Source organism: Hordeum vulgare, chromosome 6H (assembly GCF_904849725.1).
Source record: "Hordeum vulgare subsp. vulgare chromosome 6H, MorexV3_pseudomolecules_assembly, whole genome shotgun sequence".
Taxonomy (NCBI): Eukaryota; Viridiplantae; Streptophyta; class Magnoliopsida; order Poales; family Poaceae; genus Hordeum; species Hordeum vulgare.
Window position 1 is genome coordinate 36,169,606 of NC_058523.1, and position 27,646 is coordinate 36,197,251.

The following is a 27,646-nucleotide window of genomic DNA, read 5'->3' on the forward strand; positions in this document are numbered from 1 at the left end:
AGCCGTTGGAGAATGGCCCTGGAAGATTGGTCTATCCTGACGGCAGCTAGGGTTCCAGTCGTCAGGAAAGAGAAGAAAACAATGAACCGTTTATAAAGAGCCTGAGATAAAAAAAAATCTTAACATAGTACAAACGCATATTCATCCTTATGAATGTACACACGCGCATACATTTACTTTTATGAATGCACACACGCACACCATACCCCTATGAGCACCTCCAAAAGACTGAGCCAGCATATCATCTTGAGATTTTACGAAGTCACCGTAGACGTCTCGTCGTCGACAGGAACGTCTCCTCCACTAAAAGTGTATCCCGGAAATCCTGAAATAAATTAGTGTTGTCCCTTTTTATTTCAAGCAGCAGGACTTGAACCTCGATGGGCTGGGATACTATCGTTAGAATTTTTTGTTGTGTAAAATTAGTGTTGTCCATTTTTTTTCTTTCAAGAAAAGACCGGGCAAGAAATCGTTCTTTTGCAGCAAGCCACCCAAAAACCTCAACAAACCCTCGGAACGCGGCCGAGCCACCCATGTTGCGCACGGCGGCGGCGGCGGCGGCGCGGCGGCGCGTCTCCGTGGCCCCGGCAAGATTCGCGCACGAGCTCGCACAGGCGCAGGCGCAGCCAGCCATCCCTGCACGGGACGGCCTTGAGCCGTCGTGGGTCCCGCTCTACAGGAGAATCTCGATTCTGTGCGGCAGGCCGCCGGGAACGGTGGCGGCGGAGATGGACAGTTATCTCCGCCAGAGGCGACCGCTCTCGGCGGACCAGATCGTCGCCTACGTCCGGAGGCTCCGCAAGTTCAGGAGCAACGCCTGGGCGCTCGAGGTGCCCCCTCCCACCCCAATCTGACATACTACTAGGGTATTCATTGGAGGCAGCTCCATTCTGCATTCTCTTTCTGCATGCTTTCAATTGGCTATTATCAAGGTCACTGTTGGTAATGAACCGCGTGAATTGTGCATTCTACATTCTCGACTGAAGAATAGGGTTGTGGTCAACTGAGTGCCTTGTGTTGCCAACCACCACATTGGTAATTTGATGATGTCTGACGCAAAGTGAAACTAGGTGCCATGCTGCAGCTTCAGAGGTCAATCAACACTATAGGTAGGAAGGGCATTGCATATCTTACAATCGCTAACAACAATCGCAAGATCAGGTGACATATCGTGGCGCTACCTGTTCTGCCTGGGAAATTTGAGGAGATGCTGCAGCTTCCTTTTCTTTCCAAATATTATGGCTCCTTAGTTTTCACTTTTCGTTGTCTGGTAACGTCATAGGAAGTAGTCCGAAAAAGATGATTGTGTATGGGATGTCTTTAGCGTCAGACTTGGTGCATTGAGGTGAATTTTACTAAAGTGGCTTAATAAAATAAACATTGAAAAATTGGACTTCAATGACCACAGCGAGTCAGTGATTTTAGGTTCCATTACTCATGTTGATTTAGTGCATGTGCATCCATCCTGGCGCTGACGTGTAGAGGAGAGGAGCAGGTGGGTGTATTTGAGAGGGATCGACAGTCCGACCTATTGTTATTATGGTAAGGGTGATGTTTTGTAAAACAGATAGGCCACAAATGCTGGGCCTATAAGCAACATGTCAATGTACGGGCAGTTTTCTGTATGAAACCCTGGATTTTCTGTATTTACATAAAAACTAGCAACTAGGGGGTGTTTGCTAAATTATAGTGTCTTTTAATTCTTGGAACAAGCTTCCGTTGCTTTTGGTTGAAATTTAGCAATTTATGGATCTTAGGAATTGGCCAGTTGTAGGTGGATACAAAGTCAGGCCTTCTGGAGGCGTAGGGGACGTTCAAGTAGCCTTGGGTTCCCGGGATCACCGCTTCCTCTGATGACATTGTTCCTCGGCCTTGGGCAGGATCCTGGGAGTCCCCTCCCCCCCCTCCTTCCTCCATAAGTGTCCTTTTGGCTCTCACAATGCTGTCTCTTGGTCTTGGATCAGCCCTGGTAGGGATTGATTCGGGAGCCGCACTGGCACATGAAGACCGTAATCCATTTCCCAACACCAGTCATATAGGAATATTTGTAGAGGCATATCCGCATATGTTAAGGTTAGAACCGAATCCAAAACAACACATGTCTCTATGATAAAGAGATAGTATGGGAGCACCTTTCCCAAACTGCCCTCCAAAAAATGATTCTTCTACTAACAGTATTTGCAATCAATTGACTCAGTTATGAACCTTATGATTGATAATTATGAATGCTGTCACCAAAGAGAATACATTGGAAGAGAAGATGCATTTGCCATGAGCTAGTTCATTAGAACAGTGAATGTTGTGTTGTATAGTAGTTAACAAGGTTTATTGTTTCTAACAGACAATTGCTGGAGACATATTGATGGATACAATTTTCAAACAAACATCTCTTTCCTGTGCTGTACAATTAACCACTGATCAAACATATGCAGTCTGAGATTGGAGCAATGAGGTCGACCACAAAAACAATTGATGGTTAAGAATGGTCTTAAACAGAGTTAATTTCCAATTTCGGGGAATTGGGAATTAATCTGCCATTGTTAGCTTGCTCGACACACTCTACTGCTAAGTCGGGGGTCTCGATTCTCACACATAAATAGCCAAAAACCTGGAGAAAATATGTTCTAGAGGGAAGGAAAGTAAGACTTCACAATAGGAAATGAAGGTTCAAGTTCTAACAGTAGAGGTTTAAATTGTTATGGCACTAATGCGTCTCTCCTAAGGATCTTTTTTATGTTCACTGTAGAGATTTCATATGCTGTTCTGGTACAACCTCTTTGTGAGCAGAGTATCCTTTTTATGTTCACTGCATAATATATGGCTGTTATTTTGTACCCAGTTGATGGACTGGATGGAATCTCGTGGAGCAAAGTTGTCGCTTGGGAATCAAGCGCTGCGGCTTGGCCTCGTTTCGAGAGTGCATGGGATACAGGCAGCTGAAGAATATTTCTGGAGCCTTCCAGATAAGTCAAAGAAAACTTATTCATGTTTGCTTAACTGCTATGGTGAACACGGAATGGCATGCAAAGGTCTGGAACTCTATGAGAAGATGAAAGTCATGGGCGTTGTTCCAAATACACTGCTGTACAACAACTTGATGACTTTGTACCAAAAGGCGGGCCAGCCAGAGAAAATCCCCTCCACATTTGAAGAAATGCGAGAAAGCGGTATAAGTGCTAATAATTTTACATACTTCACTTTGATAGAAAGCTATATCACAATGAATGACCTGGAGGCTGCGGAGAAAGGCCTGGAAGAATTGCAGAAGGTGGCTCCACTAAACTGGTCCTTGTACACTCTAATGGCAAACAGTTACGTTAAACTAGAGCTGTGTGGAAAGGCAGAAATTGCCCTAAAGAAAGCTGAGGAAGTTATGAACAAAGCTGAGTTATCCTCATGGTATTTCCTCCTCTCCATCTATGCCCGTTGTGGAAATGCAACTGAGGTTAAGAGGATCTGGGAGTCTCTGAAGTCCACATTCAAGAAATGCTTGAACAAAAGCTATCTTGTGATGCTTGAAGCTCTGAGTACTATTGATGACTTTGAGTCTTTGCAGCAAATCTTTCAGGAGTGGGAATCGAGTCATGAACATTATGACATGAGGATAACAAATGTTATGATCAAAGCTTACCTTGATAAGGGTATGATAGACGAAGCTGAGGCTATCCGTCAGAGAACCATGTCTCAGGGTCATTGCAACGTGAGGACAGTTTACATATTTGCTGAGTTCTATTTGGACAAATCTGATGTTACTGCAGCACTGGAGATCTTGAGAGATTCAAAGAACATGGTTACAGCAGACAAATGGGTGCGATCTGAAAAGCTTATGAGCAGATTTCTGAAGCACTATGAAGAGTCAAAGGATGTTGATGGCGTGGAGTCTTTCTGTGACTGCCTGAAGAAGCTCGAATGCCTTGATGCGGAAGCTTATGAGGGCATGGTGCGGACCTATATAGCTGCAGGCAGAACCAACCCATCCATTGCTCAGCGCATCGAAGATGACGGGATTCACATAGGACCTGAGACGACGAAATTGCTGGAGAGTGTCTCCGGCAATTGAAACTGAGAATTAAAGGAGCTTTGTTAGAAGTAGAGGCCACCTTAGACTTTTTCTTGGTTATTATAGAGCAGAATTATGACTTGCTGAAGATGTCGTTATCTCGTGAAAATCCCGCGAGGAAGTATCTGTTGTACAAGAAATTGATGGATCTTTATAATCCCTCGCTGTCACCGTATTTTCTGTATTACCAACATTTCTAGGGCTTTTGGCATTTTACATTTGATGCTCTGCTAGTTCCCACTGACTACAGTGTACTCCATCCGTTTCTAAATATAAGTCTTTTTAAAGATTTCACTAAAGACTACCTCCTCCGTCTGAAAATACTTGTCATAGGAAGGGATGTATGTAGATGTATTTTAGTTCTAGGTACATCCACTTTTATTAATTTGTGCGACAAGTAACTCCGGACGGGGGAAGTATGTATGAAGCAAAATGAGTTAATCTACACTCTAAAGTATGTCTATATACATCTGTATGTAGTCTGTAGTGGAACCTCTAAAAAGACTTGTACTTACTTAGGAACGGAGGAAGTAACATATAGCTATGCTGCTAGTACGATTCTCCAATGTTTAATGTTTAATGTTGCTAAACATTCATGAAGAGGAGCAACGAAGCAGTGAATGATTTCTGATATATTATTTGGCTGCACCAGGTAGTCTTTTTTAGGGAAGCTGGCTCACTTGAGAATGACAATGTCAGGTGATTGTAAGAGCCAGACCTGGCGGCCAGATTCTTTCTATAGATGGGGAGCCATGAACCATTTTCGGCATGGGAGTCTGAAGCTCTCCCTTCACGCAAAATAACCCCACTAAGAACATCTCCAATAGCTCCTGTAAAAAACTTCCCGTGAAAATCGTTTTACGGGATATCTGTATAATTTAGGGGAAGTTGTTTGATGACTACTTTTATCAGTTTGTATAAACTTCTTTCTCTAAAATCTTTCTTTTCCTATTTTCTATTAAACAAGCATATACAAGAGGCAGGGTGGCGGCGGCCTTGTGTGGCAGGGGCTGCGCGAGGGAACCAGGGCCGGGCCCACAGTGGTGCCATCTGTGCTGCCCGCACAGGGCCCATGTTTTGTAAGGAGCCCCAAAAAATTTATATAGGCCTAGTAATGAAAAAAAATATGGGTCGCTGATGAATAGTGTCTGCTGTGGTGTTGGGCCGGTTGAGCGCTGCTATCGAGCGACTCGATCGAGGGAACCGAACGTCGCTCCTCCTTGTCTCTGCAATCTGTGCCACTGTGCGTCGCCGCCTCCTCGTCTCTGCGTCTGTGCCGCTGTCACGCTGTGCGTCGTCGCGTGCGATCTGCGTGGCCGCGTGGTGGCGGTGCGGCGCTGCGCTAGTGCGCTTGTGCAGGGCAGGGCCACAGCCAGGAGCCAGTTCGGTGCAAGGGCCATCACCCATCAGCGATCAGCCAACATCCATCAATGATCTGTCCTGCAGGCTGCAGTTCTGCTGCTGTCCGGTGCGCCACCATTTGTGATACGTCCAGGTCTAAATCATTGCGAATCTGGCCGGCTGGTGATCCATTGACCATTGCGAATTTGCATCCAGGTTACTCGCACATTATTTTTTATTAACTTTTGATTTTACTTTTAATTTCTAATTTTGTAATTACTTTTGACAGAGATTATAGATCTGAATCATCATGGGAATGCCTATAAGAGCAAGAAAAAAGCATAAGAAGAAAATTTAATTAATGCATCTTATAAAGGTGGTATGAATCAGATATGTTAAAAGAAAAGCACTCCAAGTGTCATCTGGTAATCACTCTATCGATCCTTGTACCCTTGTACTTGCAATTGTTCCTTACATTCATTCTAGAGATGCCGAGACAGAGACAAATAATATAGAGGCATGATTTGCAATTGTTCCTTACATTCATTCTAGAGATGCCGAGACAGAGACAAATAATATAGAGGCATGATTGTTTTCCCAATGCAAGTATTGTATATAGAGTTCTGTTGACCATTCCTGTAACAGTTGCATCGGTAGAAAGAAGTTTTTTCTAAATTGAAGCTATTGAAGTCTTATATGCGTACTACTATGACGCAGCAAAGACTCAATGATTTGACGACAATAGCACTCGGGAGTGAAGTGTTGGACAAGATTGATTATTGAGGATATCATCGAATATTTCATTTCAAAAAATACTAAAAAATGAGGTTGTTCAAATAAATAGCAACCAGGAGTTGAATAGGTATGACTTTTTCATATGTTCACTTTTTATGTAAGATATTACATTGCATAAACTATAGTTTTTTCTGTGACATATATATATATATATATATATATATATATATATATATATATATTATAATTGATCGTTAGTTTTTTCATAAATAAGGCTCCAATTTTTAATTTGGCACAGGGCCCCGGATTTTGCCGGCCCGACCTTGGAGGGAACCCTCCGGTGAAATTTCAGGCGGTTTTCAGCCCACAAAATTATAAGCCAAGGGTCATCTTCGTGTAAACGTGAGGGAAGTTTGGGTAAATATACGTGATCTCATAAATAAACAAAATACACAACATCGCAGGACGGTGAAATGGCGATTCTTTTCTTGCTCCGATGGACGGTGGTGCATGCCGCATGCACAACATCGCAGGCTTCAGATATCTTTATCTCTCAAAGTCACTTTCCCTAGTCCTGCTTTTTTTTTAGACAATCTAGTCCAGTTGTTTAGAGTTGACAGCTGCAGTTGTCGGAGACTTTCGTCACGAGCACTAAGGGGGTGTTTGTTTCCAAAAGAACTACTTTTTTTAGTCTCAGGAACTAAAGAAAAAAGTTCCGTCTTTTTTTATTCTCTTAGGCCTTGTTTGGTATGAAGGGGTTGGGGAGGATTGTGGAGGGGGAGTTTTTAGAGGATTGGGTGAATCCCTTCCTTTCACCCAATCCTCTCAAATCCCCTCAATTGTCAAATCCCTGAGCCATGAGACAAGGTTTTTAAGCCGCGTGGATAGAAAGAAATCGAGGGGGATTAGAGAGGATTGAAGGGGTTTGTTCATCATAAACCCTGTCCACCAAATGAACATGCTGGGAATCACGGGATTTCTGATCCCCTCTGGAATAATCCCCTACAAACCTTCTCAAACCCTGCGCACCAAACAAGGCCTTGGGCTTTGTTTGATAGAAGTGGATTTTTGGGAGGTTTGGAGAGGAGAGGATTTGAGGGGATTTGGTGAATCCTTTTCTTTCACCAATTCTCTCAAATCCTCGGGGCTTTGCTTCCACCAGTCCGTCGAGGAGGGTCCTGAAACACATGGATAGGAGGGGGTTGAAGGGGAACGAAGGGGATTCGGCTAAGCAAACCCCTCTTACCAAATGGGCGTCCGAGGTTCTGTGGGGTTTCTGACCCTCCCGAGGATTTTCCTCTCGAAACCTTCCCAATCCCACCGTGCCAAACGAGGCCTTAGGCTTTGTTTGGTAAAAGTGGACTGGGGAGGTTTGGGAAGGAGGGGATTTGGTGAATCACTTCCTTCCATCTAATCCTCTCAAATCCTCGGGGTTTTGCTTACACCAGTCCCTCAAGGAGGATCCTGAAACACATGGATAGGAAGGGATTGAAGGGGAATGAAGGGGATTCGGCTAAGCAAACCCCTCTTATCAAATGGGCGCCCGAGGTTTTGTAAGGTTTCTGATCCTTCCGGGGATTTTTCTCTCGAAACCTCTTGAATCCCTCCGTACCAAACGAGGCCTTAAGGAAAAGTCTCTTCTGTTTGTTTACATGGAGACTAAAAGAGATTTTTTTTTAATCTAGTCTCTGTAAACAAACAGGGCCTAAGCGAGAGCAGCTACACAGGGAGGGAAGAAGCAGGGATCGTTCCGTGATCTCCAGGGAGATCGCATGCTGTGCTAGCAACTCCATCCAAGCCCCATTCATGGTATGAACTAGGGACGCGTCCTACTTGAGGCAACCCAATCCGTTTTCTTCAGTTTTTTTCTTTCTTTTTGTTTGTTCTTTCTCTTCTCCGTTCTTTCACTCTTTTTTTGCATTTTGTTTCTTCGTTTTTTATTTCCTTTTTTTGCTTTATTTTATTTTGTTTGTATTTTTCGGCTTTGTTTGTTCTTTTCTTTATTATTTTACATTTTTGTATATGTCAATACATTTTTTAATCCATGTTTGACATTTTCCAATACATATTATATGTTACTGTAATGCATGGTCAACATTTTTCCTATTAAAACTTTTAGTATTTTCCAAATAGAAGATTACATTTTTTGAATACATGGTCAATATTTTTTTAACATCTAAACTATTCTCATTAACATTTTTCAAATAAAAATATTAACATTTTTTAAATACATGATCAATATTTTTTCCTATATATTTTTAACATTTATAATATTCTTATCGTAAAACGTAAAATTAAAATACTAACATTTTTTGAATACATAGTTAACATTTTTTCCATACACATTAACATTTTCAAAATGTTGATTATCATTTTCCAAATACTTTCTCAATATTTTATTGAACTCTTCATGAATATTTTTACGAAGTCATCGTAGGCGTCTCGTCGTCGACGGAAACGTCTCCTTTCACTGAAAATGTATCGCCGAGAATCCTTAAATTAATTCAAGAATAATGCAAGCACTCAAACTTAAAACATGGTGGGCTAAGGATACCACGGTCCCTTTAACCATCCAACGACATGTTGGTTTGCTCTAGTTGTTGAGAGTTGACAGCTCCAGTTGTAGGAGACTTAAATTCGTGAACTGTTTTAAAAAACTGATGAACACTTTTTAAATTTATCAACTTTCATTGAATCTGGTGAAGTTTTCTGATTTTTACGATCTTTTTTTGTTGTTGAATTTTTGCAGCGAAAATCAACTCATGAACCGGCTGGGAACCTGATCAACTTCGCCAGAGAACCACGAACGGCCCCCAAGCAAGCAAACAAAGAGACCAGTTAGCGAACGAGCACGGGCGCATTCAATGGGCCACACCCCGTTTAGCACGCCCGTGAGCGCCAGCCCCGCTAGTTGGCGCCAAAGGCGCTGACTAGGAGTTCCCTCAAGTGTGACATATTCGATCCAGTTTTCCTTTCAGAAGCTCCCCTTCAAAGTTCTGAACCTGTTTTTCTTTTATGTGTTTTTTTGTTTCATTCGGCTTTTGTCAGTTTTTTCCTTCATTTTTTGTCAAATCATAACCCTTTTTTTTAAATTCAATTTTTTCATAAATTCGTGTTTTTTGCTAGATGACTGAACCTTTTGCAAATTTCTTTGTAAAAAAATCATATTACGAGGTTTTGCATTTTCTGTGAACTATTTTCAGTTTTTTCTCTTTTCCAAATTATTTTTTTCATGTCTTAATTTCTATTTCAAATTTACATTTTTTTCTTAAATTCCTGAACTTTATTTAAGCTTGTGAACCTTTTTGAACTCATGCACTTGTGACAATTATTTGAATCATGTACTTTTTCATTAATAATTTCTCAAAATTCATGTACTTTTCAAATTCATGAGATTTTTTCAAATAACCAACTTTTTCTAAATTGATGAAAATTTTAAAAATCTCAAAGATTTTTTTAACCCATGCGTGTTTGCTAATTCATGTTTGAAAAGTCAACAATCGATGACCATGCTTGCACTACTACAGAAAACCATAGCAGTAGGGCGGGTGGCCGTGCTACTGCTATCACGCTACAACTATCTGTTAGCAGTAGCGCGGGTGGCCGGAGGATGGTACCTGGCGGGGCGGTCGGAGGACAAGAGCTGAATGGAGACGGATGAGAAGAGACCTGGAGCCTTGCTGGAGAGTTGGAGGGTGACAGGGATGTAGAATTCTGGCAGGGTGTGACGTGACGGCCGAGGTGGTGGAGCGACGGCGAAGACAAGTGAGAAAGAATGAAGGAGAAAAAATGAGGAGGATGGAGTCACGGGTCCGGGGCGGGTTTTGCGTGGGCCAGGGGTGACGGATAGAGTTGTTTCTCGTGTCCGGACTCCCCGGAGTATCCATTTTTATCTTTGATTTACGGAAGAAATTATCTGAACCGATACAAATCGGTGTTGGATGGTTCCCGCGGTCCGGACAACGTGGTCCAGACGGGTGCAGGGGGCCTTGAAAATGCCCTAACAGTGGTCAGTACCATAGTGCTTCCGTTTATACTCACTAGAGTTAGTAAGTTGAATCATGAACTTTGATTGAAAACCCAGAAACTCCAGTTCCACAATTGACGCGTGCCAAGTTTTAGTTGCGCGGCTGGTTCGCTTGTAATCTCAAACTGAGTTTACCATTCACCTCAGCGAGTTCTGACGTAGTTTTAATCAAGTCTGAATGAAAGCACACAAAGTGTTGACAGGCTTTCCAGCGTCGTCAACAGGGACGGAGCCAGAAAATTTAACTATTGGGTTCACTCATTAATTCGTTACGAGGGATTTAATACCAATTACATAAATGTAATGTCTAATTTTACAACATCATCTTACAATAAAAATATAGTCCTAAAAATCAACATAATAAATTTGTGTTAAGTTAAAAATAGAAGAGGGCATCATACCTGGATAAATTATAAAATAACCCGTTTTCATATTATAAATAGAGTAGTACCAAACTACTCCCTCTGTATCTAGTATTTTGGTACAGAGGGAGTAGTACCGAAATAACTTGGTACCTCGAGGTCTAGCTTTTCATCTTACTACAAACAATGAAAAAAAATGTCAACTTAGTTTGGAAAGTTTAATGTAAGTACCACAAAAATGAAAGAAGCTTGTAAAGTCACTCCCTCATTAGAGTTGCCCTTTTGAATGTCCGCCATGTTATAAGTTCAAATACTTCACCATCTTAAAAAGATCAAATATTGCATCATTACTAATAGTAGAAAACAGTGCTTTCCCCACATATTAAGTTAGACAATCACTCGTGAAGTAATCATCCAATTTATTGTACAACTTTTTGTTAACAACATTCATAGCCGAAAACAATTTTCCCACTAATGTTGCCGCAACCACAAATTGAAATTCTCTTTCGATCAGGTGAACATAAGACGACTAATCTAAATACCAATCTCTTGTCCTAAATTGCTTTAGGACACTATTTGTAGAATTCCACTTTTGTTTGGAAAAAAGTAAACACTAGTTCCCGTCGCAGCAGTTCATTCATGTGCGATCGAATACAGTTACTTGAGGGCGAGGCACTTGGTGGCAGTTTGGCGGACTGCGTCTATCTCTATCATCAGATGATTCTGCTCCTTTTAGTTATTCTGTTTTGTTTTAGGCCGGCACGCAAGGTATCTTGTTCGCCGTTGCCTGCGCGTGAATTGCACGGTGCGTGCTTGGAATCAAAATTAGTTCGTCGACAGGGAGACATCGTTCGAGAGCCGGCCGACACCCCGGGAGACACCTTTCTTAAATAACAATCGTTGAGGGGAAAGAACCGCTAGCATGAGCAAGAAGCCAAGAACGAGGCCGCGACAGCGTCCTACCTCGCGCGCCGCATTGGAGAAAGAGGCCGTGAAGAACAGTCAGCTCGACCGAAAGGCCACGAGGCAGACCCTGCTGATGCTAGGGTTAAACTCTGGCCAGCACAGGCTAGTCGTTGCCGCTGCGGACGCGGCCAATACCTGCTCGTCGCCCCTTCGTCACCAACTCCCGAACTCGCCACACCCGTCCTCCATGCCAGCGGCGCATGACTTTCAGCGGCACCACCCGCAGACCTCCCGTCCGTCCTACTCTACGGGCTCCGGTTCACCGAGGTGAGCGTAGTCATACCTGGCCCTCCAGCCCCTGCGGGCATTGACCTCAACATTGTGCCTGTGGGCGGTGGATCGTCCTCCGGGGGTGCGCGGAAAGCGTGGGTGGGTCTCTCTCGGCAAGCGTTGGAGGGTGATACAATAAGAGTGCAACAAGTTTTGTTCCACTCATAAGAGCATCGAGACCCGTCCCGTGAGCAAACCTGGCCAAACGGGCCGGGCTAAACATGTCGGCCCGCCAGCCCGCCACGATGGCACGACACGGGCCCGGCCCGACACGATTTAAACGGGTCGTGCCAGGCACGCGGCACGCCTCGGGCCGTGCCTGGGCCTGAGGGCTGGGCACGCGGGCCGGCACGGCGCGACCCTTTATATATATATATATATATATATATATATATATATATCTACTGTTAAAGCAGGATGTGCTGTCGTGATGGTTCAACCTCCGCGATGGTTCGACCTCCCCTCGTACGACTAACCATCCCGCGATGGGCCACCTCATTCGACCCCCACCCCCACCTACGACATGGCCCAGAAAACAGCCCACTATTCCATCCTCGACCAAACGTAGATAGAGAAAAACTTTCGCAAGCACGCACGCACGTCTCCCCTTCCCAACTCCCAAATCGATGTTATCAAAAAAAAAACTCCCAAATCGCTCCCCTCCCGATCCCATCTCTCTACAGGAAAAGTCGCCGCCGCGACCAGTGCGATCCGACGCCACCCTTCTCCACCACCGCACTCTTGCCGTGATGCGGCCTCAACCTGCGACGCCGCTCGCCGGGGCACCACGGACCGCGGTTTCCATCGGCGAGCGCCGGCCGTGGTCTCCACTCCACGTGATGCCGCCGTCCTGCTGTCAATGACATATTAAGGGATCCTTCTCTTCACACGTCGTTGGACCATCCCCGATGCGTACTGCCTATTTCCCTGCGATGTGGCCGTCCCATGGTCTCCATCGGCGTCCAGACAACTGCGGACTTCCCACGTGTCGCTGCCTCACCCCCAGATCCGGCCGCCGTTTCACGTCCAGATCCGGCCGCCGTCGAGCCTGGTTCCATCCTTCTACCTCCGTGGAGGACGACGAGAAGCGGATGGCAGATGAGTGTCCCGGCTAAGGGATCAGGCCCTCCCTCCTTGCTCGGCGCGCGCAACTAACAAGGTCAGCTCTTCCCCTGATTGGTTCCCTCCCAACTCTCATATCGTCGCTAGATGCATGGCTTCCCGATTCCCGGCCAGATTCACACCCTTTGGCGATGGTGCGCGATGCATGAGGCACGCACGCAGCAGTTGGAGAAGAACGACCGTAGCTTAGAGCTTCTTGTGCTGTTGTGTCTTTAGTGTAGGTCAGTTACTCCACGACATGTAGCACGAGAGAGGAGCAAGTAAGCAGGATGCAGCCATGAAGCAAGCCGATGGGAGGAAGGGGAATGGTAATTAGCTAATCACTAATCTACTTGTGCATTGTGGATTTCTCAGATTTCCTTTGAATCACATGACCTGACCTGCCTGGCAGACCCCCATTATGGATTTCTCAATTATGCAAGATGGTGGTGTGGGGTCACATAGAAAATTAGGCGATAAGAACAAATTTGCTCTTTGGTTAAACAAGGTATGTGATCATTTAGCATTTGTTGCCAGCATTTAATTTATAAATAGCTGGAATTAACATTTTATCATATTAATGAAATAATTATGTAGGGAAAAAAAAAGGGATAATATTGCTGATTAAACTGCAGTTTGTTGAACTGTGTTTTTCGATGCGCTTCATATGTCGGTATTTTATAATAGAAAGGGTACTTGGACCTTGGTTAATAGGTTATTTCTTTCCTCGTCTTTTACTATGAACCATGTTTAACAGGTTGACACTTTTATGTTGAGGCATATCTGTCTTAACTTGATTATTAGTATTGTTTCAGTTGTTCCTTCGTAGAGAGTTATGGTATGTGCAATCATTGTACTTGTACATCATTGTAGTCCATATGATGTGGGTAACTAGGTGTACAATTGCATTCCATTGTATATTTTATTATTTTTTCATGACAAGCTAATGAATTTACTTTCATGCAATTGGCATGTACATTCAGATTATAGTATATATGTTAAAATGGTGATACTCGTATGACTTCATCATAGGAGCTTCGACCGACTTTTGGAGCTACTATTTCTCTAGATGATGAATGGATGGCGATAGCCACTAATTCTTTAGCTTCCACTAACCTTTATCAAGTGAAGTGTAGTTGCCAGCAGAAGTTCTTTGAACTTTAACAAGGTATATGCATCTCACCGGCTCACCCTGTCCCCTATTGTATTTTTTTGTATATTGGGTTTGGGTGTTTATTTTCAACGGACTAAGCACATTTAGTAGAACATAATGATATGTTATTCTTATACTGTTCATACATACCATGGAGGCACTGACCTTGTACGCGTACCATTTGATATGCCAATTAATTTCTCGTTACTGAATATTATGATCTTCATTTGAGGTCAATTGCAACAGGATAATGTACCCACATCTAACTTCTTGGGAAGACATTATTTGAAAGATACATTTTCTGTACTTTTTATATCTATGTTTAGATATTTTCCAATTACTCGGTGTACCTTGGTTTTCACTTGTATGTCACAATTTACAATTAAATGCACTGGTTCCCTCCTGTTTTGCATCTTTGCATGCATTATGTATTGAAAACAAAGAACTAATTGTGTTTACTTACTAATGTTTCTTACATGCATCGAGATAGCTTTAACTGTGCAAAATATGGGCACCACGGACCTGGTGTTCGACATGAATAAAGCCAAGCCAAATGTGGAGGCACATGCCCAAGACTCTTTGACTCAAGCCAAGCCAAATGTGGAGGCACATGCCCAAGGCTCTTTGACTCCCTCATAGAAAACACTACAAAAGATCTGTTTTTGAACTCCAACCATAGAAAAGGGTTGTCTAATGGGAAAACGTAGCAAATAAGAATAGCATGTAACTCCGATTCCATGAGAGGCTTTAGAAGAGAGTAATGCAAAATGTCCTTCTGTTAGCTCAGAGTTGCATATTTGTTTGACGTGAGCTTATTGGATGGATTGTAGAAGAATAATTTGATGTTTTTTTACCTTCCGCAATATTCTTAGTGGTCAACTTCCATGTATTAAAATAGGAATCAATTGTTAGCCTCCAACACCTGTAGGACATGCATCATCACTTCAGGGACGCTAAAGTGGCATCGGAGATTTAAAGGGGGATCTGCCGTCGTGATGGTTCGACCTCGTACGATCCCCATTGCTAGCACTGCCACCGCTAGCAGTTTCACCAATTTTTTTCATCCCTCCAAAAACCAATCGATTTAATATAGAAAAAACCGGTTCACAGAGAAAACCCTCTACCTCCCCACCTCGAACAACCCACGCACCACCCAAAAACGCACCTCCCTCGTAACCTCCTCCTCCTGCCATCCAAACGCAGACCCCCACCCACGTCTCCCATCCACACACCGCCCAAATCAGTCGGCGATCCGTTTATCGCCTCGTCGGTCGCCGCTCCCCAACTCCCTTCAGGCCGTTTCCCCCTCCACCGCCGCACCTTGTCCCTCACCCTTTGGGACGAGGCGGTGCAGGCGGGTGGTGTTTCATGGGCAGGCGGCGTGGGATGTGGAAGTAGAAATCTGAGAGGGGTCTGGGTGTGGTGCGGGTGTGGACGAGGGGGGCTGAGGTAGGACGCCACGATGAAGGCCGTCATGTCGGCGAGCCCGACCATTCGTGCCTCGCGGCCGTGCAAGGTGAGGAAGAGGAACATATCTAATCTTCGAGGGCAGGCCGTCCAGGAGGAGGAGGTGGTGCCGATCTCAATGATGGCACACCAGCAGATAGGTTGGAGGAGGAAGAACAAAGACTTCGATGCACTGATCGCCTTGGGCAACGATTGCTATCCTGCCTAGAACCTGGATCACTTTTACCTATGCTTCCTCCTCTCACCATGTCATCGACCTGTGAGCGACCTTTCTTCCCTCCCTCGTGGTGTGATCTATGTTCTCTCTCTTTTATTGTGGGGTGTGTGATCTATGTTCTCTGGTTCGAAATTGTGTTGATCTCGTCTGATATAATTTTATTGTGGGACACATGGATCAGGCTTGAAACAGGAGGATCACATGAGGAGAAGCATACCATTTCAATACTTGGTCCCGTATAATTTCTAACAACCTGATCTTCAAGTCAGCCATGGTGTTCACAAGGTATATAATATCTGATATAACTAAGTCCCGGTGTGAAACTGTATCTCATCAGAATACTGTCTTGTTGTTCCAGCATTACGAGTTACTTCCTACCCAAATTATTTACTAATTTTCCTTTTGATGTTAGGGTAGTTATCTGATTGTTGTTACTTTTTATTTTATCCAGAGTAGTTCTGTTCTTTCAGCAGATGCAATACAAAGCTTTTGTAATGACTAAATACATTTGTGTTTCCTTTTCCCAGAATTTTCTATTCTCATCGAAGGAGGAAAACTCACCCTTGAAGGTCATAGACTTTGGTTTGTCTGACTTTGTAAAGCCAGGTTAGTCTAACATATTTCCATACAGATTTTTGTTTAACATTTTGTTTTTACTGCATTTAAATGTGATTGTATTGTGACACACCACAATTGTTACATCTTCAAATGAAAGACTCAATGACATTGTTGGAAGTGCGTATTATGTTGCTCCTGAGGTGCTTCATCGATCTTATGGCACTGAGGGAGATATGTGGAGCATTGAAGTAATTGCCTACATTTTGCTTTGTGGGAGCCGACCTTTCTGGGTACACACAGAATCTGGAATATTTCGAGCTGTCCTTAAGGCAGAACCAAGGTTTGATGAGACCACATGGCCTACTCTCTCTGCTGAAGCCAAAGACTTCGTAAAAAGGTTGCTTAATAAGGATTACCACAAGAGGATGACTGCCTCACACGCTCTGAGTAAGAACTATATTTTGTTTGGCACTATTGTACAGTAATGCCCTCCTTAGGAAGACTATCCTTCTGCAGAATGATGCTTAATTGTTTACTTGTGTAATGGTACCTGCAGGTCACCCATGGATCCGAGATGCACAACAAGTGAAGATTCCTTTAGATATGATAATCTACAAAATTATGAGAGCTTATATCAGTTCATCTTCATTGCGAAAGTCTGCTTTGAGGGTATACACTATGCACTTGAAACAGACTTAAGAAAACAAAGCGTATATGATTCTATGCATATTATTTGTTGCAAATTTGTTCTTCAATATGCAATCCATAATTTATTTTCTTTCCCACATTTTTTTTGTATTGAGTACTTGAGATAACAAGGGTCGCTGTTATATAAATATATTAGTCTGTACAGTTAGTTTCATACCATTATGTCCTGAGGCCATGTCTTACGGATGTCCATTTATTTCGCAGGCCCTAGCTAAGACATAGACAGCGAATCAACTGTTCTATCTGAAAGAGCAGTTTGAATTGCTAGGTCCAAATAAGAGTGCTTATATCTCCTTGCAAAATTTGAAATCGGTTAGTAATATTACATTCGTTACTCAGTCTAATTTACAGCATGCAGTTGCTGAAAATGGAAAATGGAACTGGCAGGCTATGGTGAAGAATTCCACGGACGCAATGAATGATTCCAAGGTTATCGACTTTGTTACGATGGTAAGCCTTCTCCAGATCTTGAGCTGTATGATTTTTTAGACTGGGACGCCCACTTACCTGTCAAGATGGTGTACCAGGTATGCACCCTTCAGTACAAAAAGTTGGATTTCGAAGAGTTTGCGGCCTCTGCCATCGGCGTATATAAGATGGAAGCCCTGGAGACCTGGGAACAGCATGCTAGGCGCGCATACGAGCTGTTCGACAGTGAGGATGGTTCAAGGTTCTTTCCCTTATTTTTCATTCTTCCTGTAGTTTTTGGGTGATGTATGATTTCTTCCTTCTAAAAGATGTATGGTAATGCGTGAGCTTAACCTCAAACTGATTATACAGACTTGCTTTGATTTGCTAGATGTACATGCTTCAGTTGTAGGATACACATGCCTTCTATGTTCTTGTCATTGTTTTTTGCTGTCAATTTACAATTTACATAGTTTACATTCCACAATATCTTCTCCTTCCATTGCCATATGCATATATGGTTATAAATCTTGTATAATTACAGAGTGCGTTCGTTGGTTGGGACCAACCACGGACCGGCTACCTCTAGCTTGTGCTCCACCACGCTTGCCCTTGGTAGGTTGGTGTGCACAGGCTGGTTTCTAACAAACGCATGCGACTATACAGGTAAAGATTACAGATTGTTGAAGTTTTTTTTACTGATTGGATCACAAGCCGAGACTGGCATGTTGCAACGTCTGTGTTGGATGTTGTGTGTGGGTTAATGGGTGGCTCAAGGTTCTTTCCCTTATTTTTCATTCTTCCTGCAGTAAATTATATGTTGATCCTGAGGTGCTTCCGAAGATCAGGTTGACTTGAAACAATAACTGGTTCAATACTTGGTTCGAAAGTTTCACACTATGACTTTGTAAATAAATGATATGGCATTCGGTGTGCACTCAGATTATTTCTCACATGTCTCTGGTTAAAAATCCATTTGGTGGGCAAGCATGTACTAATGGAACTCTCTTCAGTTTCTATTATCCTTATCCGATTTCGGTAAGAATTCATGCATTTTTTGTTTTCATCTTTGAAAACTAGTATGTTTATGGCTTTATGCAACGCTCGCTTTGATGAGATAATGACAATACGTTCAGCTCAAGAAAATCACAGGGAGTCCAAAATCCAAATACTTGAAAAACATAGACCTACATATGAACCTTACCAATCCATAAAAATATCGAATGACAAATAAGAGCTAGCTTATCATTTCATAGTGAAACTATATGGAATAAAATAGTGTAACGACACTCAAGATAGAAGAGAGGTTGTCTTACCTGGGTAAGATAAATAAGATGTGTGTCGAGAAAATTTCGAACCAACGAAAGAAGAGATGAAGCTGATGGAACATATACAACTAATGCAACATTGTTATGTTGTTCCGTGGCAACGCACGGACATTTAGCTCCTGATCAAAATGTTGTCCCTACCATCGTCGGCATTGTGGTGCACCACGCGATCCACTCCTGGTCGATCCCCGCCCATCGCAGCGAACATGGTTTGTGGAAGGGTCTCCTGGACACGACACGCACTGGGTGTTGCCACAAAAGATTCAGACCAGTGTGGCGCTGTTGCGGCGGGGTCATGGGGCAGGGCCGCCGCGTGGTGGATGACGTCGTCCAGACTGGGCGCGCGTCCAACGGAGCACTATACCCCCTCCCCCCTCGATCTCAGCTCACAACTGCGTAGCTAGGAGGGAGGGTTCAAAGGTGCATCGTGGAAAGTTGGGCCATGATGGGTGCCTCGCACGCCGTTCTGATGCGCGTCATGACGCGTCAGCGGCTGCATGGGGAAGCATGGTGGGTGGCTAGCTGAAAGGGGGAGGGGTGAGCAGTGAGGAGAAAGTGAGACTGAGAGTGTTCACGGTTGTAGGATTGCTTTTTATCCCGTAACTTTATAATTTTTGTTTCTATATATTGGTGTATATTTTAGCATAAGAACGGAGGTATTTAGGGCTATCAAATTTCTTGGCTAGATTAAGAAAATGTTATTTTGCATATTCTAGATGTATGTCTATCTAGCCTTTTATTTTGCATGTTAAATATGAATATATGATACTATGTCCCGCAGAGGTTGTTAGGGCTATGGGAGGACGACGATCCTCTCTTGAGCTATTGATGAGGGTAGCAAGGGTAGATCAAGCGTTCAATGATGGTGGTGAGACAACTAGCGAGGTTGAGTCAACGGCGGAGATCAATAATGATGATAAACGACATCAGTTTATTGTCCCGTGGCAACGCACGGGCACTAAACTAGTATATATAGGATAAAAAAACTAATAGGCCAAAATCGGCCCAAAACACAGCTCAATATATTAAAATAGGCCCAAAAACAGCCTAACAGGCCAAAATCAGCCCAAATAATAGCCTAAAAAAAAAATAACAGGCTAGCGGGCCTGGCGTGCCTACGGGCCGGCCCGTATAGCCTTCGTGTCGTGCCTGGGCCGGGAGGCTGCGCCGGCGGGCCGGCACGGCACGGCCCGGCTAATAATCGGGCCCAGGCGTGCCGTGCCGTGCCTGGCACGATTATGGTGGGCCGTGTCGTGCCGTGTCGGGCCAGCCCGTTTGGCCAGGTCTGCCCGTGAGTGGCATGGGCATGAAAGACATGGTATGCCGACATGCTTGCTTATATTGATTGTCCCGTATCTTGCCTACTTTGATATGTTGACATGCTTGCTCATTTGTAGATCTTCCAAGCTTTGGAAGCATTGAAGATCCATTATGAGGGCAAGTCTTTCAACCTCATTCAATGTTGGATGATCATCAATGAAGAAGAAAAGTTTAAAGCACAATACGCTGTCATCAAGGCGCGTGGAGGAAAGGAAGCCCTTGAAGAGCATGGTGAGAGGGAGAAGCCGCAACCGCGTGGGAAGACCAACTTCAAAAAAAAGGACAAGCGTGAAGCGATGTCCCTTGCCTTGAAAGCTACTTTACAAAGCATGATCGCCAACAAAGACTCAAGAAAAGAGAAGCGCCAGCAAGACAAGGAGAAACTAATTAGGGCCTTGATGGAGATACAAAACAAGAAACTCGCGTTAGAGAAGGAGAAGCAAGCGAAGATGCTAGAGATCGAGGCCACCAAAGCAAGAGAAGTCCGGCTAGCTTGCATTATGAAGGGGGTCGAGATAATGAAGTTGGACTTGAGCACGGTCTTTTCGAACAAGCGGTCTTGGTTTGAGAAGATGCAGGCCGACATGTTCACCATCGAAGACGACTGATGCATGCCGTGGTGTGCAGACACGACCATGGCCAAGAAGGCGTGGACGAACTACGTTTTTATTTTGTGCGCTGGCATGTGTGCCGGCGCGCTAGTAAGTGCGCCCAGCTGAAAACTACGTGTTCATTTTGTAAGCTGGCGTATGTATGTCGATCGTTGGCATAGGACCGGAGTGAACTTTCGATACTGGCATGGTAGTTGGCCCAATCTGTGACCGCGGGCCAATTTAACATTAAAAACTCTATGTACGCGGATGAAAAATGGGTCTCCGTTAAACGCATGGTCGATCCATTCGTAAAGAAGGACCGGAAACCAATTTATAAACGAACAAAACGCGAACAAAGCACGTGTCCGTTTCAATCGCGTAGTTGAAGTTGCTTTAATAATTTGCCCAAAGTGCCGGGACGGACAGTAGAGGCTCAGCTCAGCTAGCAGCTGCTTTTTGGAAAAGCGGCGTACAATGATCGATGAGTAGTTCGTACTTTTGCCCCTAGAGTGTGAGCTTGATGAGAGAAAGAACGAGGGACAACGGAAGAACCGAAATTTCCACTGAACCTTACTCGTCTGCATGCTTTTGGACGCGAAATGCTTTGGAGTTTGGATTTCGCCGTCGTTCGATGTATGAGGAGGTGGGCAAGCTGATTGCACGATAAATCGATGGTTACACCATGAACGGGAATAGCATGTTTGTCACGGCTCGCATACGGAATCGCTCGGCTGCCATTTATTCTTCTTAGGTTGCCTGCTGGAGCAGTGTGGCATTTGTTCATTTGCGTCGCGCGAGGAATCGCTGAGTTTCAGTGCTCATACGTACGCCAGTGACCCTGAATATGCAGCATTTTTTTTACTGTGTGGTGCACCACCTCGCCCGTTTGTTTGAGGACCGCGTGCATGCACAGTCGCCATCTGGATCAGGAGACAGTGGGCAGCCAAACAAACAAACTGCTGCTCCATCTCGTTTGAATTTGGTTCCATACATTTGTACGTATGTATGTAGGAGTAACAGATATCAGATATGTATGCATCCAGACACGGCAGAGATGCTATGTTCGTAACAGATATCAGATATGTATGCATCCAGACACGGCAGAGGTGCTATGTTCAATGCAGAGATTACAATGTACCTGACGCAACAGTTGTGAGGATCTCGGCCATTGCCGCAGCTGGACGCCCATCCAAGAAGGTACTCCTACTCCAGCAGCAGCAGCAGCAGCAGCAGCTTAAGGCCCAGTTCTTTTGAGCAGATTCTATAGAATCTCAGTCCCGAAAATCCCGAGCCAAAAGAACTCGAATGAACTATCAAAATCTGAATCAGATTCTGCAGAATCTCAGTGCAATTCAAAAACTGAGGAAAACCTGGTTTCTTCCACAATCTCAAGATTCTACCAAGTCCCACAAAAGAAAACCTTTCGGATTAATACCATACCCCTATTGTACCACGTAATTACAGGCAAAATGCCACCGAGCAGTCAACCAAAACACCCCGCATCTGCGCTCGCTCCCCACCTCGCCTCTGCATCTGCGCTCGCTCCTCAGGCCGGCCCCGCCCCGCCGCCGGCAGGCCCCGTCGCCCCGCTCGTCAGGCCGGCCCCGCCCCGCCCAGCCGCCGGCCGGCCCCGCCCCGCCCCGCCCACCCTGCAGTCTGCCCCACCCCGCTGTGAGCTTCGTTCTTCTTCCCTGTAAACAGATACTGTAAACAGATATTGCTGCTTATTTGTTAGATGGATGGATGGATTTACTGCTTATTTGTTAGATGGATGGATGGATGGATTTGCTGCTTATTTGTTAGATGGATGGATGGATGGATTTGCTGCTTATTTGTTAGATGGATGGATGAATTTGCTGCTTATTTGTTAGATGGATGGATGAATTTGCTGCTTATTTGTTAGATGGATGGATGGATTTGCTGCTTATTTGTTAGATGGATGGATGGATGGATTTGCTGCTTGAACACACTGTATTGCTAGATAGTGCTGCTCATACAATTTGGGATAGTGCTGTCAATGCTGTCAATGTTTCCTGCTGTCAATGTATTGCTAGATAGTGCTAGATAGTGCTGTCAATGTTTCCTGCTGTCAATGCTAACGTGGTAATGTTGAATAATAATGGTAGATGGAGAAAGTTAAAGAGCCCAAAGCAAATTGGGATAGTGCTGCTCATACAATTTATATGACTGCTTGCGTAGAGGAGGTTCGAGGAAATAATCGCAGCGGCAGCTTTTTGTCGGGCATAGGACAAGCTAATTTGCATAAAAAGTTCAATGAACGCTCCGGAAGAAACTATTCAACCCAGCAAATCAAAAATAGGTGGAGTGTGTGTAGGAGCGACTACAATACATGGAAGACATTGATCCAGCAAGCATCTGGCCTAGGAAGAGATGAGCATACGAAGACTATTGCTGCTACAAATGAGTGGTGGGCATTGGAGATAAAGGTATTGTTTTTGTCATGTCATTTTTAAACAATGAGTCATGTTGCTTCACTTTGATATTAACATGTGGTGGCTTATGATTACAGGCACATCCAGAAGCTACCAAGTTCCGGTATGCTCCACTAGCGGAGGAGGAAAAAATGTCAGAGGTTTTCGATAATTGTTGTGTCACAAATGAGCATGCGAGGGTGCCAACTCCCTCTTATCAAGGTGATCCCTCCCGAATTATTTTGGAGGATGACTCAGGGTGTGAAAGTCAGGATTGCCAAGTTACCCCTATTCAAAATCGAGGAAAGAGTGGGAAGAAGAGGGCGTCTCCTTACTCGCCAAGTCCAAAGATGAATGATAAGTGGGCAGGTGAGAATGCTAAAAATGAGGCTTTTGTACGCATGGTGGATCTCTTTAGTGCAAGAGACAAGAGGGATGCAGAGGAGAGTGCAAGGGATAAGAGGGAGGCAGAGGAGAGGGCAAGGGAGAAGAGGGAGCCAGAGGAGAGTGTGGATCAAACAAGACAAGAGATTCAACACATGATGGCCATGGTGGAAGCGGATGGTGCAAAACCAGGAAGTGATGAGCATTTCTATGCTACCTTTCTTTTCATGGAAAAGAAATATCGCGATGTTTTCTCCTCTTTCACGGCTCATGAACCTATTGCGAGGCTTGGATGGATAAAGAGGATGTGGCAGCTTAACAACAAGTAGAACATGTTTGAATTGTATTTACCATTATTTCCTTTCACGACTCATGAAGCAGACTATTTGCTTGTAATGTTATTTGCTTTCAACATGTACTATTGTGATTTAAGCTATTTATTGGCACTGTTGTGAACCTGATATGAATTGTGTTGTATCTAATATTATATTTTGTGCATGTTGTTCTGGCAGATGGATATTTCCAAAAAGATTGCCAAAAAGAAACAAGATGATAAAGAATTTGAGGCGGCAATGGTTGCATTTGCTATGGATGTAGCGTCGTCAAGTATGACACTACCGTATGCACCAAGAAAGTTACAACTTTTTACAGGCCTCCAATGGGTAGAAGAGAAGGAGAAAGATGCAAAAACTTTCTATGCGATGTTTAGAATGAGGAGGTCAGTGTTTTACACATTGCATGATCTGCTAGTTCAGAGCTATGGGCTTGAGCCAACTTCCAACATATCATCAAAAGAGGCATTGGCACAATTTTTATGGACTGTCGGTACATGTCAAACCACTGATAATGTCGCGGATCGGTTTGCACATAGTCGTTCAGTCATTAACAAAAAATTTCATGAGGTTTTGGAGTGTGTAGACCGCATGGCTGGCGATTACATTAGACCAATTGATCCAACTTTCTCTGAACCGCACCCAGTACTTACAAAAACAAAGTTTTGGCCTCATTTTCAACATGCTATTGGAGCCATTGATGGAACACACATCAAGGTAATTGTGCCCAAAGAGTTGGAGCCCCAACACAGGAATAGAAAAGGTTACACAAGTGGAAATGTTATGGAAGTGTGTGATTTTGATATGAGGTTCACGTTTGTTGTTCCCGGATGGCCCAGATCTGTTCATGACACACGTGTATGGAGCGATGCCATAGTTCGTTATGATCACTTTCCACAACCCCCCACAGGTAATCTCTCTCATGTGCCCATATAGTAATATACATGGTATGCTATAAATTTATAATGTCTTATGTTGATGTCCTACTGTAGATAAATATTATCTTGTCGACTCCGGATATCCAAACAAGGTTGGTTATCTAGCACCATACAAAGGGCAACAATACCATGTACCAGATTTCCAACAACACCAACCAGTTGGGAGATATGAGACATTCAACCATCGACATTCTTCTTTGCGAAATGTCATCGAGAGAACATTTGGTGTTCTGAAGATGAAATGGCGAATTCTCGAAGGCATACCTCGGTACAAACCGGAGACCCAAAAAATGATTGTCACTGCATGCATGTGTCTCCACAATTGGATCCGTGATAGCAAGTTACGTGATGAGCATTTCAACAAGTTTGACAATGATGCATACGTGAAACCTCCATTGCCGTTTACAGGTGCCAACGCTCTACCACCAGAAGATGATGGTACCATGAACGCAACACGTGAGGCGATTGCTGCTAGTCTTGTACCTTGAGAGTATTGTCTTTTTTTAGTTTATGCACTTGCCGTCATGAACAAAACTTTACACCCATTGTAATATTTAGCAATTTTTATGCCATTCGTAATATACACTTTCGTCACTGTTAGAAACAACAGAGTGTTAACAATTCAGCAAACAACTTCTATCTAAGGGCAGTACAGACATTTCAACACACAACACTTTCCAGAATCTCAAACTACAATCTCTGAAAAGAACTCGACCACAGATTCTGGGAGAAGCAGATTCTGGGAGAATTTTCCATAATCCTGATTCTCTAGAATCCAGGGTGAAAAGAACTGGGCCTAAGGCTGCATCAACCTCGATTGCAGGCAGCATAAATGTTGCTGCAGCGTCACCTCCCGTGCAAAAGCGCCTTCAATTCGTTTCTTTCTTTGATTTGATCCGCCTGCGCTTCGCCCATGGACGAACCGTCATCCGGTTGTCTCTTCCGCGTAGAATCTATAGGGAGCAACGGAATGAAATGGTAGCAACTGTTTTGGTACATCAATTGGCATGCATGCAGCTCCTCCTTGGTGCTCCTTCAATTCGTCCCATCCATTGGGAGAAGAGAAGGCTTCCACACCGGGCCTTGCTAGCTCCCCTTTATTTCTTCTTTCTTGGGGTCGCTGCTATGCTAGCTTCTCCGCTTGATTCATGGTCATGACATGGCACCTGTGGGTGTGACTGTGTATGATCCTCACCTCCACTACTAGAAAAAGGGGCTTCCCTCCCAACTCAGTTTACACATTAGTCTCGATTCCATTACGAACCGAAACTAATGTTAGCATTAGTCCCGGTTCGAACGGCAAGGGCGTCGGTCGGTCATTAGTCCCGGTTCAAAAGGGACCTTTAGTCCCGGTTCGTGTCTCGAACCGGAACTAAAGGATTTGGAGGCTTTAGTCCTGGTTCGTGTCTTGAACCGGGACTAAAGGGTAGACCTTTAGTCCCGGTTCAAGACACGAACCGGGACTAAAGGGGTTTTGTATTTTTATTTTTTCCTTTTTTTAAATTTTATTTCTGTTTGTAGTTTCTGTTTTAAATTGCTTATATCTTTTAGGATATTTAATTTTTTTTGAGTGATTCTTTTTGCATTAGATTTAAAATTTTGTCTAGTTTCTGCTTGTGCAATTAGTTTTTAAATTTGAATGGTTTAAATTTGAATTTGTTCAAATTTGCTTCAAACCCAAATTGTGAATAACTTGAGTTTACAAATAGTTTTTAATTTAATTCTTTTTTCTCCTAGTCATCTGCTAGATTGTTATCACAGTAAGATTTATTTGGTTATTTTTAGAATAATTTAAATTTGGATTTTAATTAAAACAATATTGTTTTGCTTATATAGTTGTTTTAGTCATTTATAATTGTTGTTTTTTGTTATTTTTAGTTAGTACTTTCTGTAGATTTTAACATGTTATAGTATGATGCATATTGAATGCATAAAAAGTATGGAATTAAAATCATTTTAATAAAATGCCTTTGTAGCAGATGGGTTTTCGTCTGAAACCTTGATACTTCGAAGGATGATCCAGTTTGTACACGAAGTGCATCCAGTTTTTATCGTAACTCTCTCAACTTTTTAGCACATGTCATGTGGGTGAAACTATGATACCATGCCAACTTTCAACCTTTTCAGAGTTCATTTGTAGTGCTTTTCAATTTCAGGGTCAATTAGCTCAAAAAAGTAAGTAAATGCATGAAAAATACCAAATGAAGTCAGAAAATATTGAAAATTTATGATGTGGCTTTAAATGGTGTATTTTAAACACACAAAAAGTATGGAGTTCAAATAACTTCAAAAAAATGAAATCCCTTTGCAATAGATGAGTTTTCGTTCGAAACCCTGATACTTCGAAAGAGATTATTCATTTTGTACACGAAGTGCATCCAGTTTTTGACGTAACCCTCACAACTTTTTAGCACATGCTATGTGGGATAAATGATGATACGATGCCAAGTTTCAATCTTGTCGGAGTTCATTTGTCGGGCTTTTCAATTTCAAGGTCATTTAGGTCAAAAAATCATTAAATGCATGAAAAATAGCAAATGAAGTTATAAAGGGTCGAAATTTAGGATGTGGTTTTGAATGGTTTATATTGAATGCACAAAATGCATAAAATGTCTGAAGTTGAAATAAGTAAAAAAATAAAATATCTTTCTAGCAGATGGGTTTTCGTCTGAAACCGTGATACTTCGAAGGAGATGGTCCAGTTTGTTCACGAAGTGCATCCAGTTGTTGTCGTAACCCTCTCAACTTTTTAGCACAAGCTATGTGGATGAAATGATGATACCATGCCAAGTTTTAACATTTTCAGAGTTCATTATAGTTCTTTTCAATTTCAGGGTCATTTAGCTCAACATAGCAAATAAAGTTAGAAAGGGTTAACTCTGGCTTGGTTAACCTTAGTTGTGATTCTGGCGGGGACGGTGCTAGCAAATGTAGTCGACGGGTATG

The 27,646-nt window shown here is 43.3% G+C and overlaps 1 protein-coding gene, 1 long non-coding RNA gene and 1 pseudogene across 5 annotated transcripts; all 3 read left to right on the plus strand.

Moving 5' to 3' along the window:
* The first annotated feature begins 533 nt into the window (after positions 1-533).
* On the plus strand, positions 534-4,304 carry LOC123401981 (pentatricopeptide repeat-containing protein At4g01990, mitochondrial-like). Its single transcript, XM_045095845.1, has 2 exons — positions 534-830; positions 2,840-4,304. The coding sequence occupies exons 1-2, from the start codon at positions 534-536 to the stop codon at positions 4,058-4,060; spliced, it is 1,518 nt and encodes a 505-aa protein (XP_044951780.1). The 3' UTR covers positions 4,061-4,304.
* Positions 4,305-12,338: 8,034 nt separating this feature from the next.
* LOC123404654 lies at positions 12,339-13,949 on the plus strand. Of its 4 annotated transcripts, none has more exons than XR_006611880.1 (4): positions 12,339-12,920; positions 13,100-13,191; positions 13,275-13,370; positions 13,895-13,949. It is a non-coding gene; the product is annotated as an uncharacterized LOC123404654 (long non-coding RNA). The 4 variants fall into 4 exon arrangements; XR_006611879.1 differs by having other exon boundaries at positions 13,105-13,191; XR_006611878.1 differs by having other exon boundaries at positions 12,339-13,191.
* Positions 13,950-15,477: 1,528 nt separating this feature from the next.
* On the plus strand, positions 15,478-18,432 carry LOC123405018 (annotated as a pseudogene).
* Positions 18,433-27,646: the final 9,214 nt, after the last annotated feature.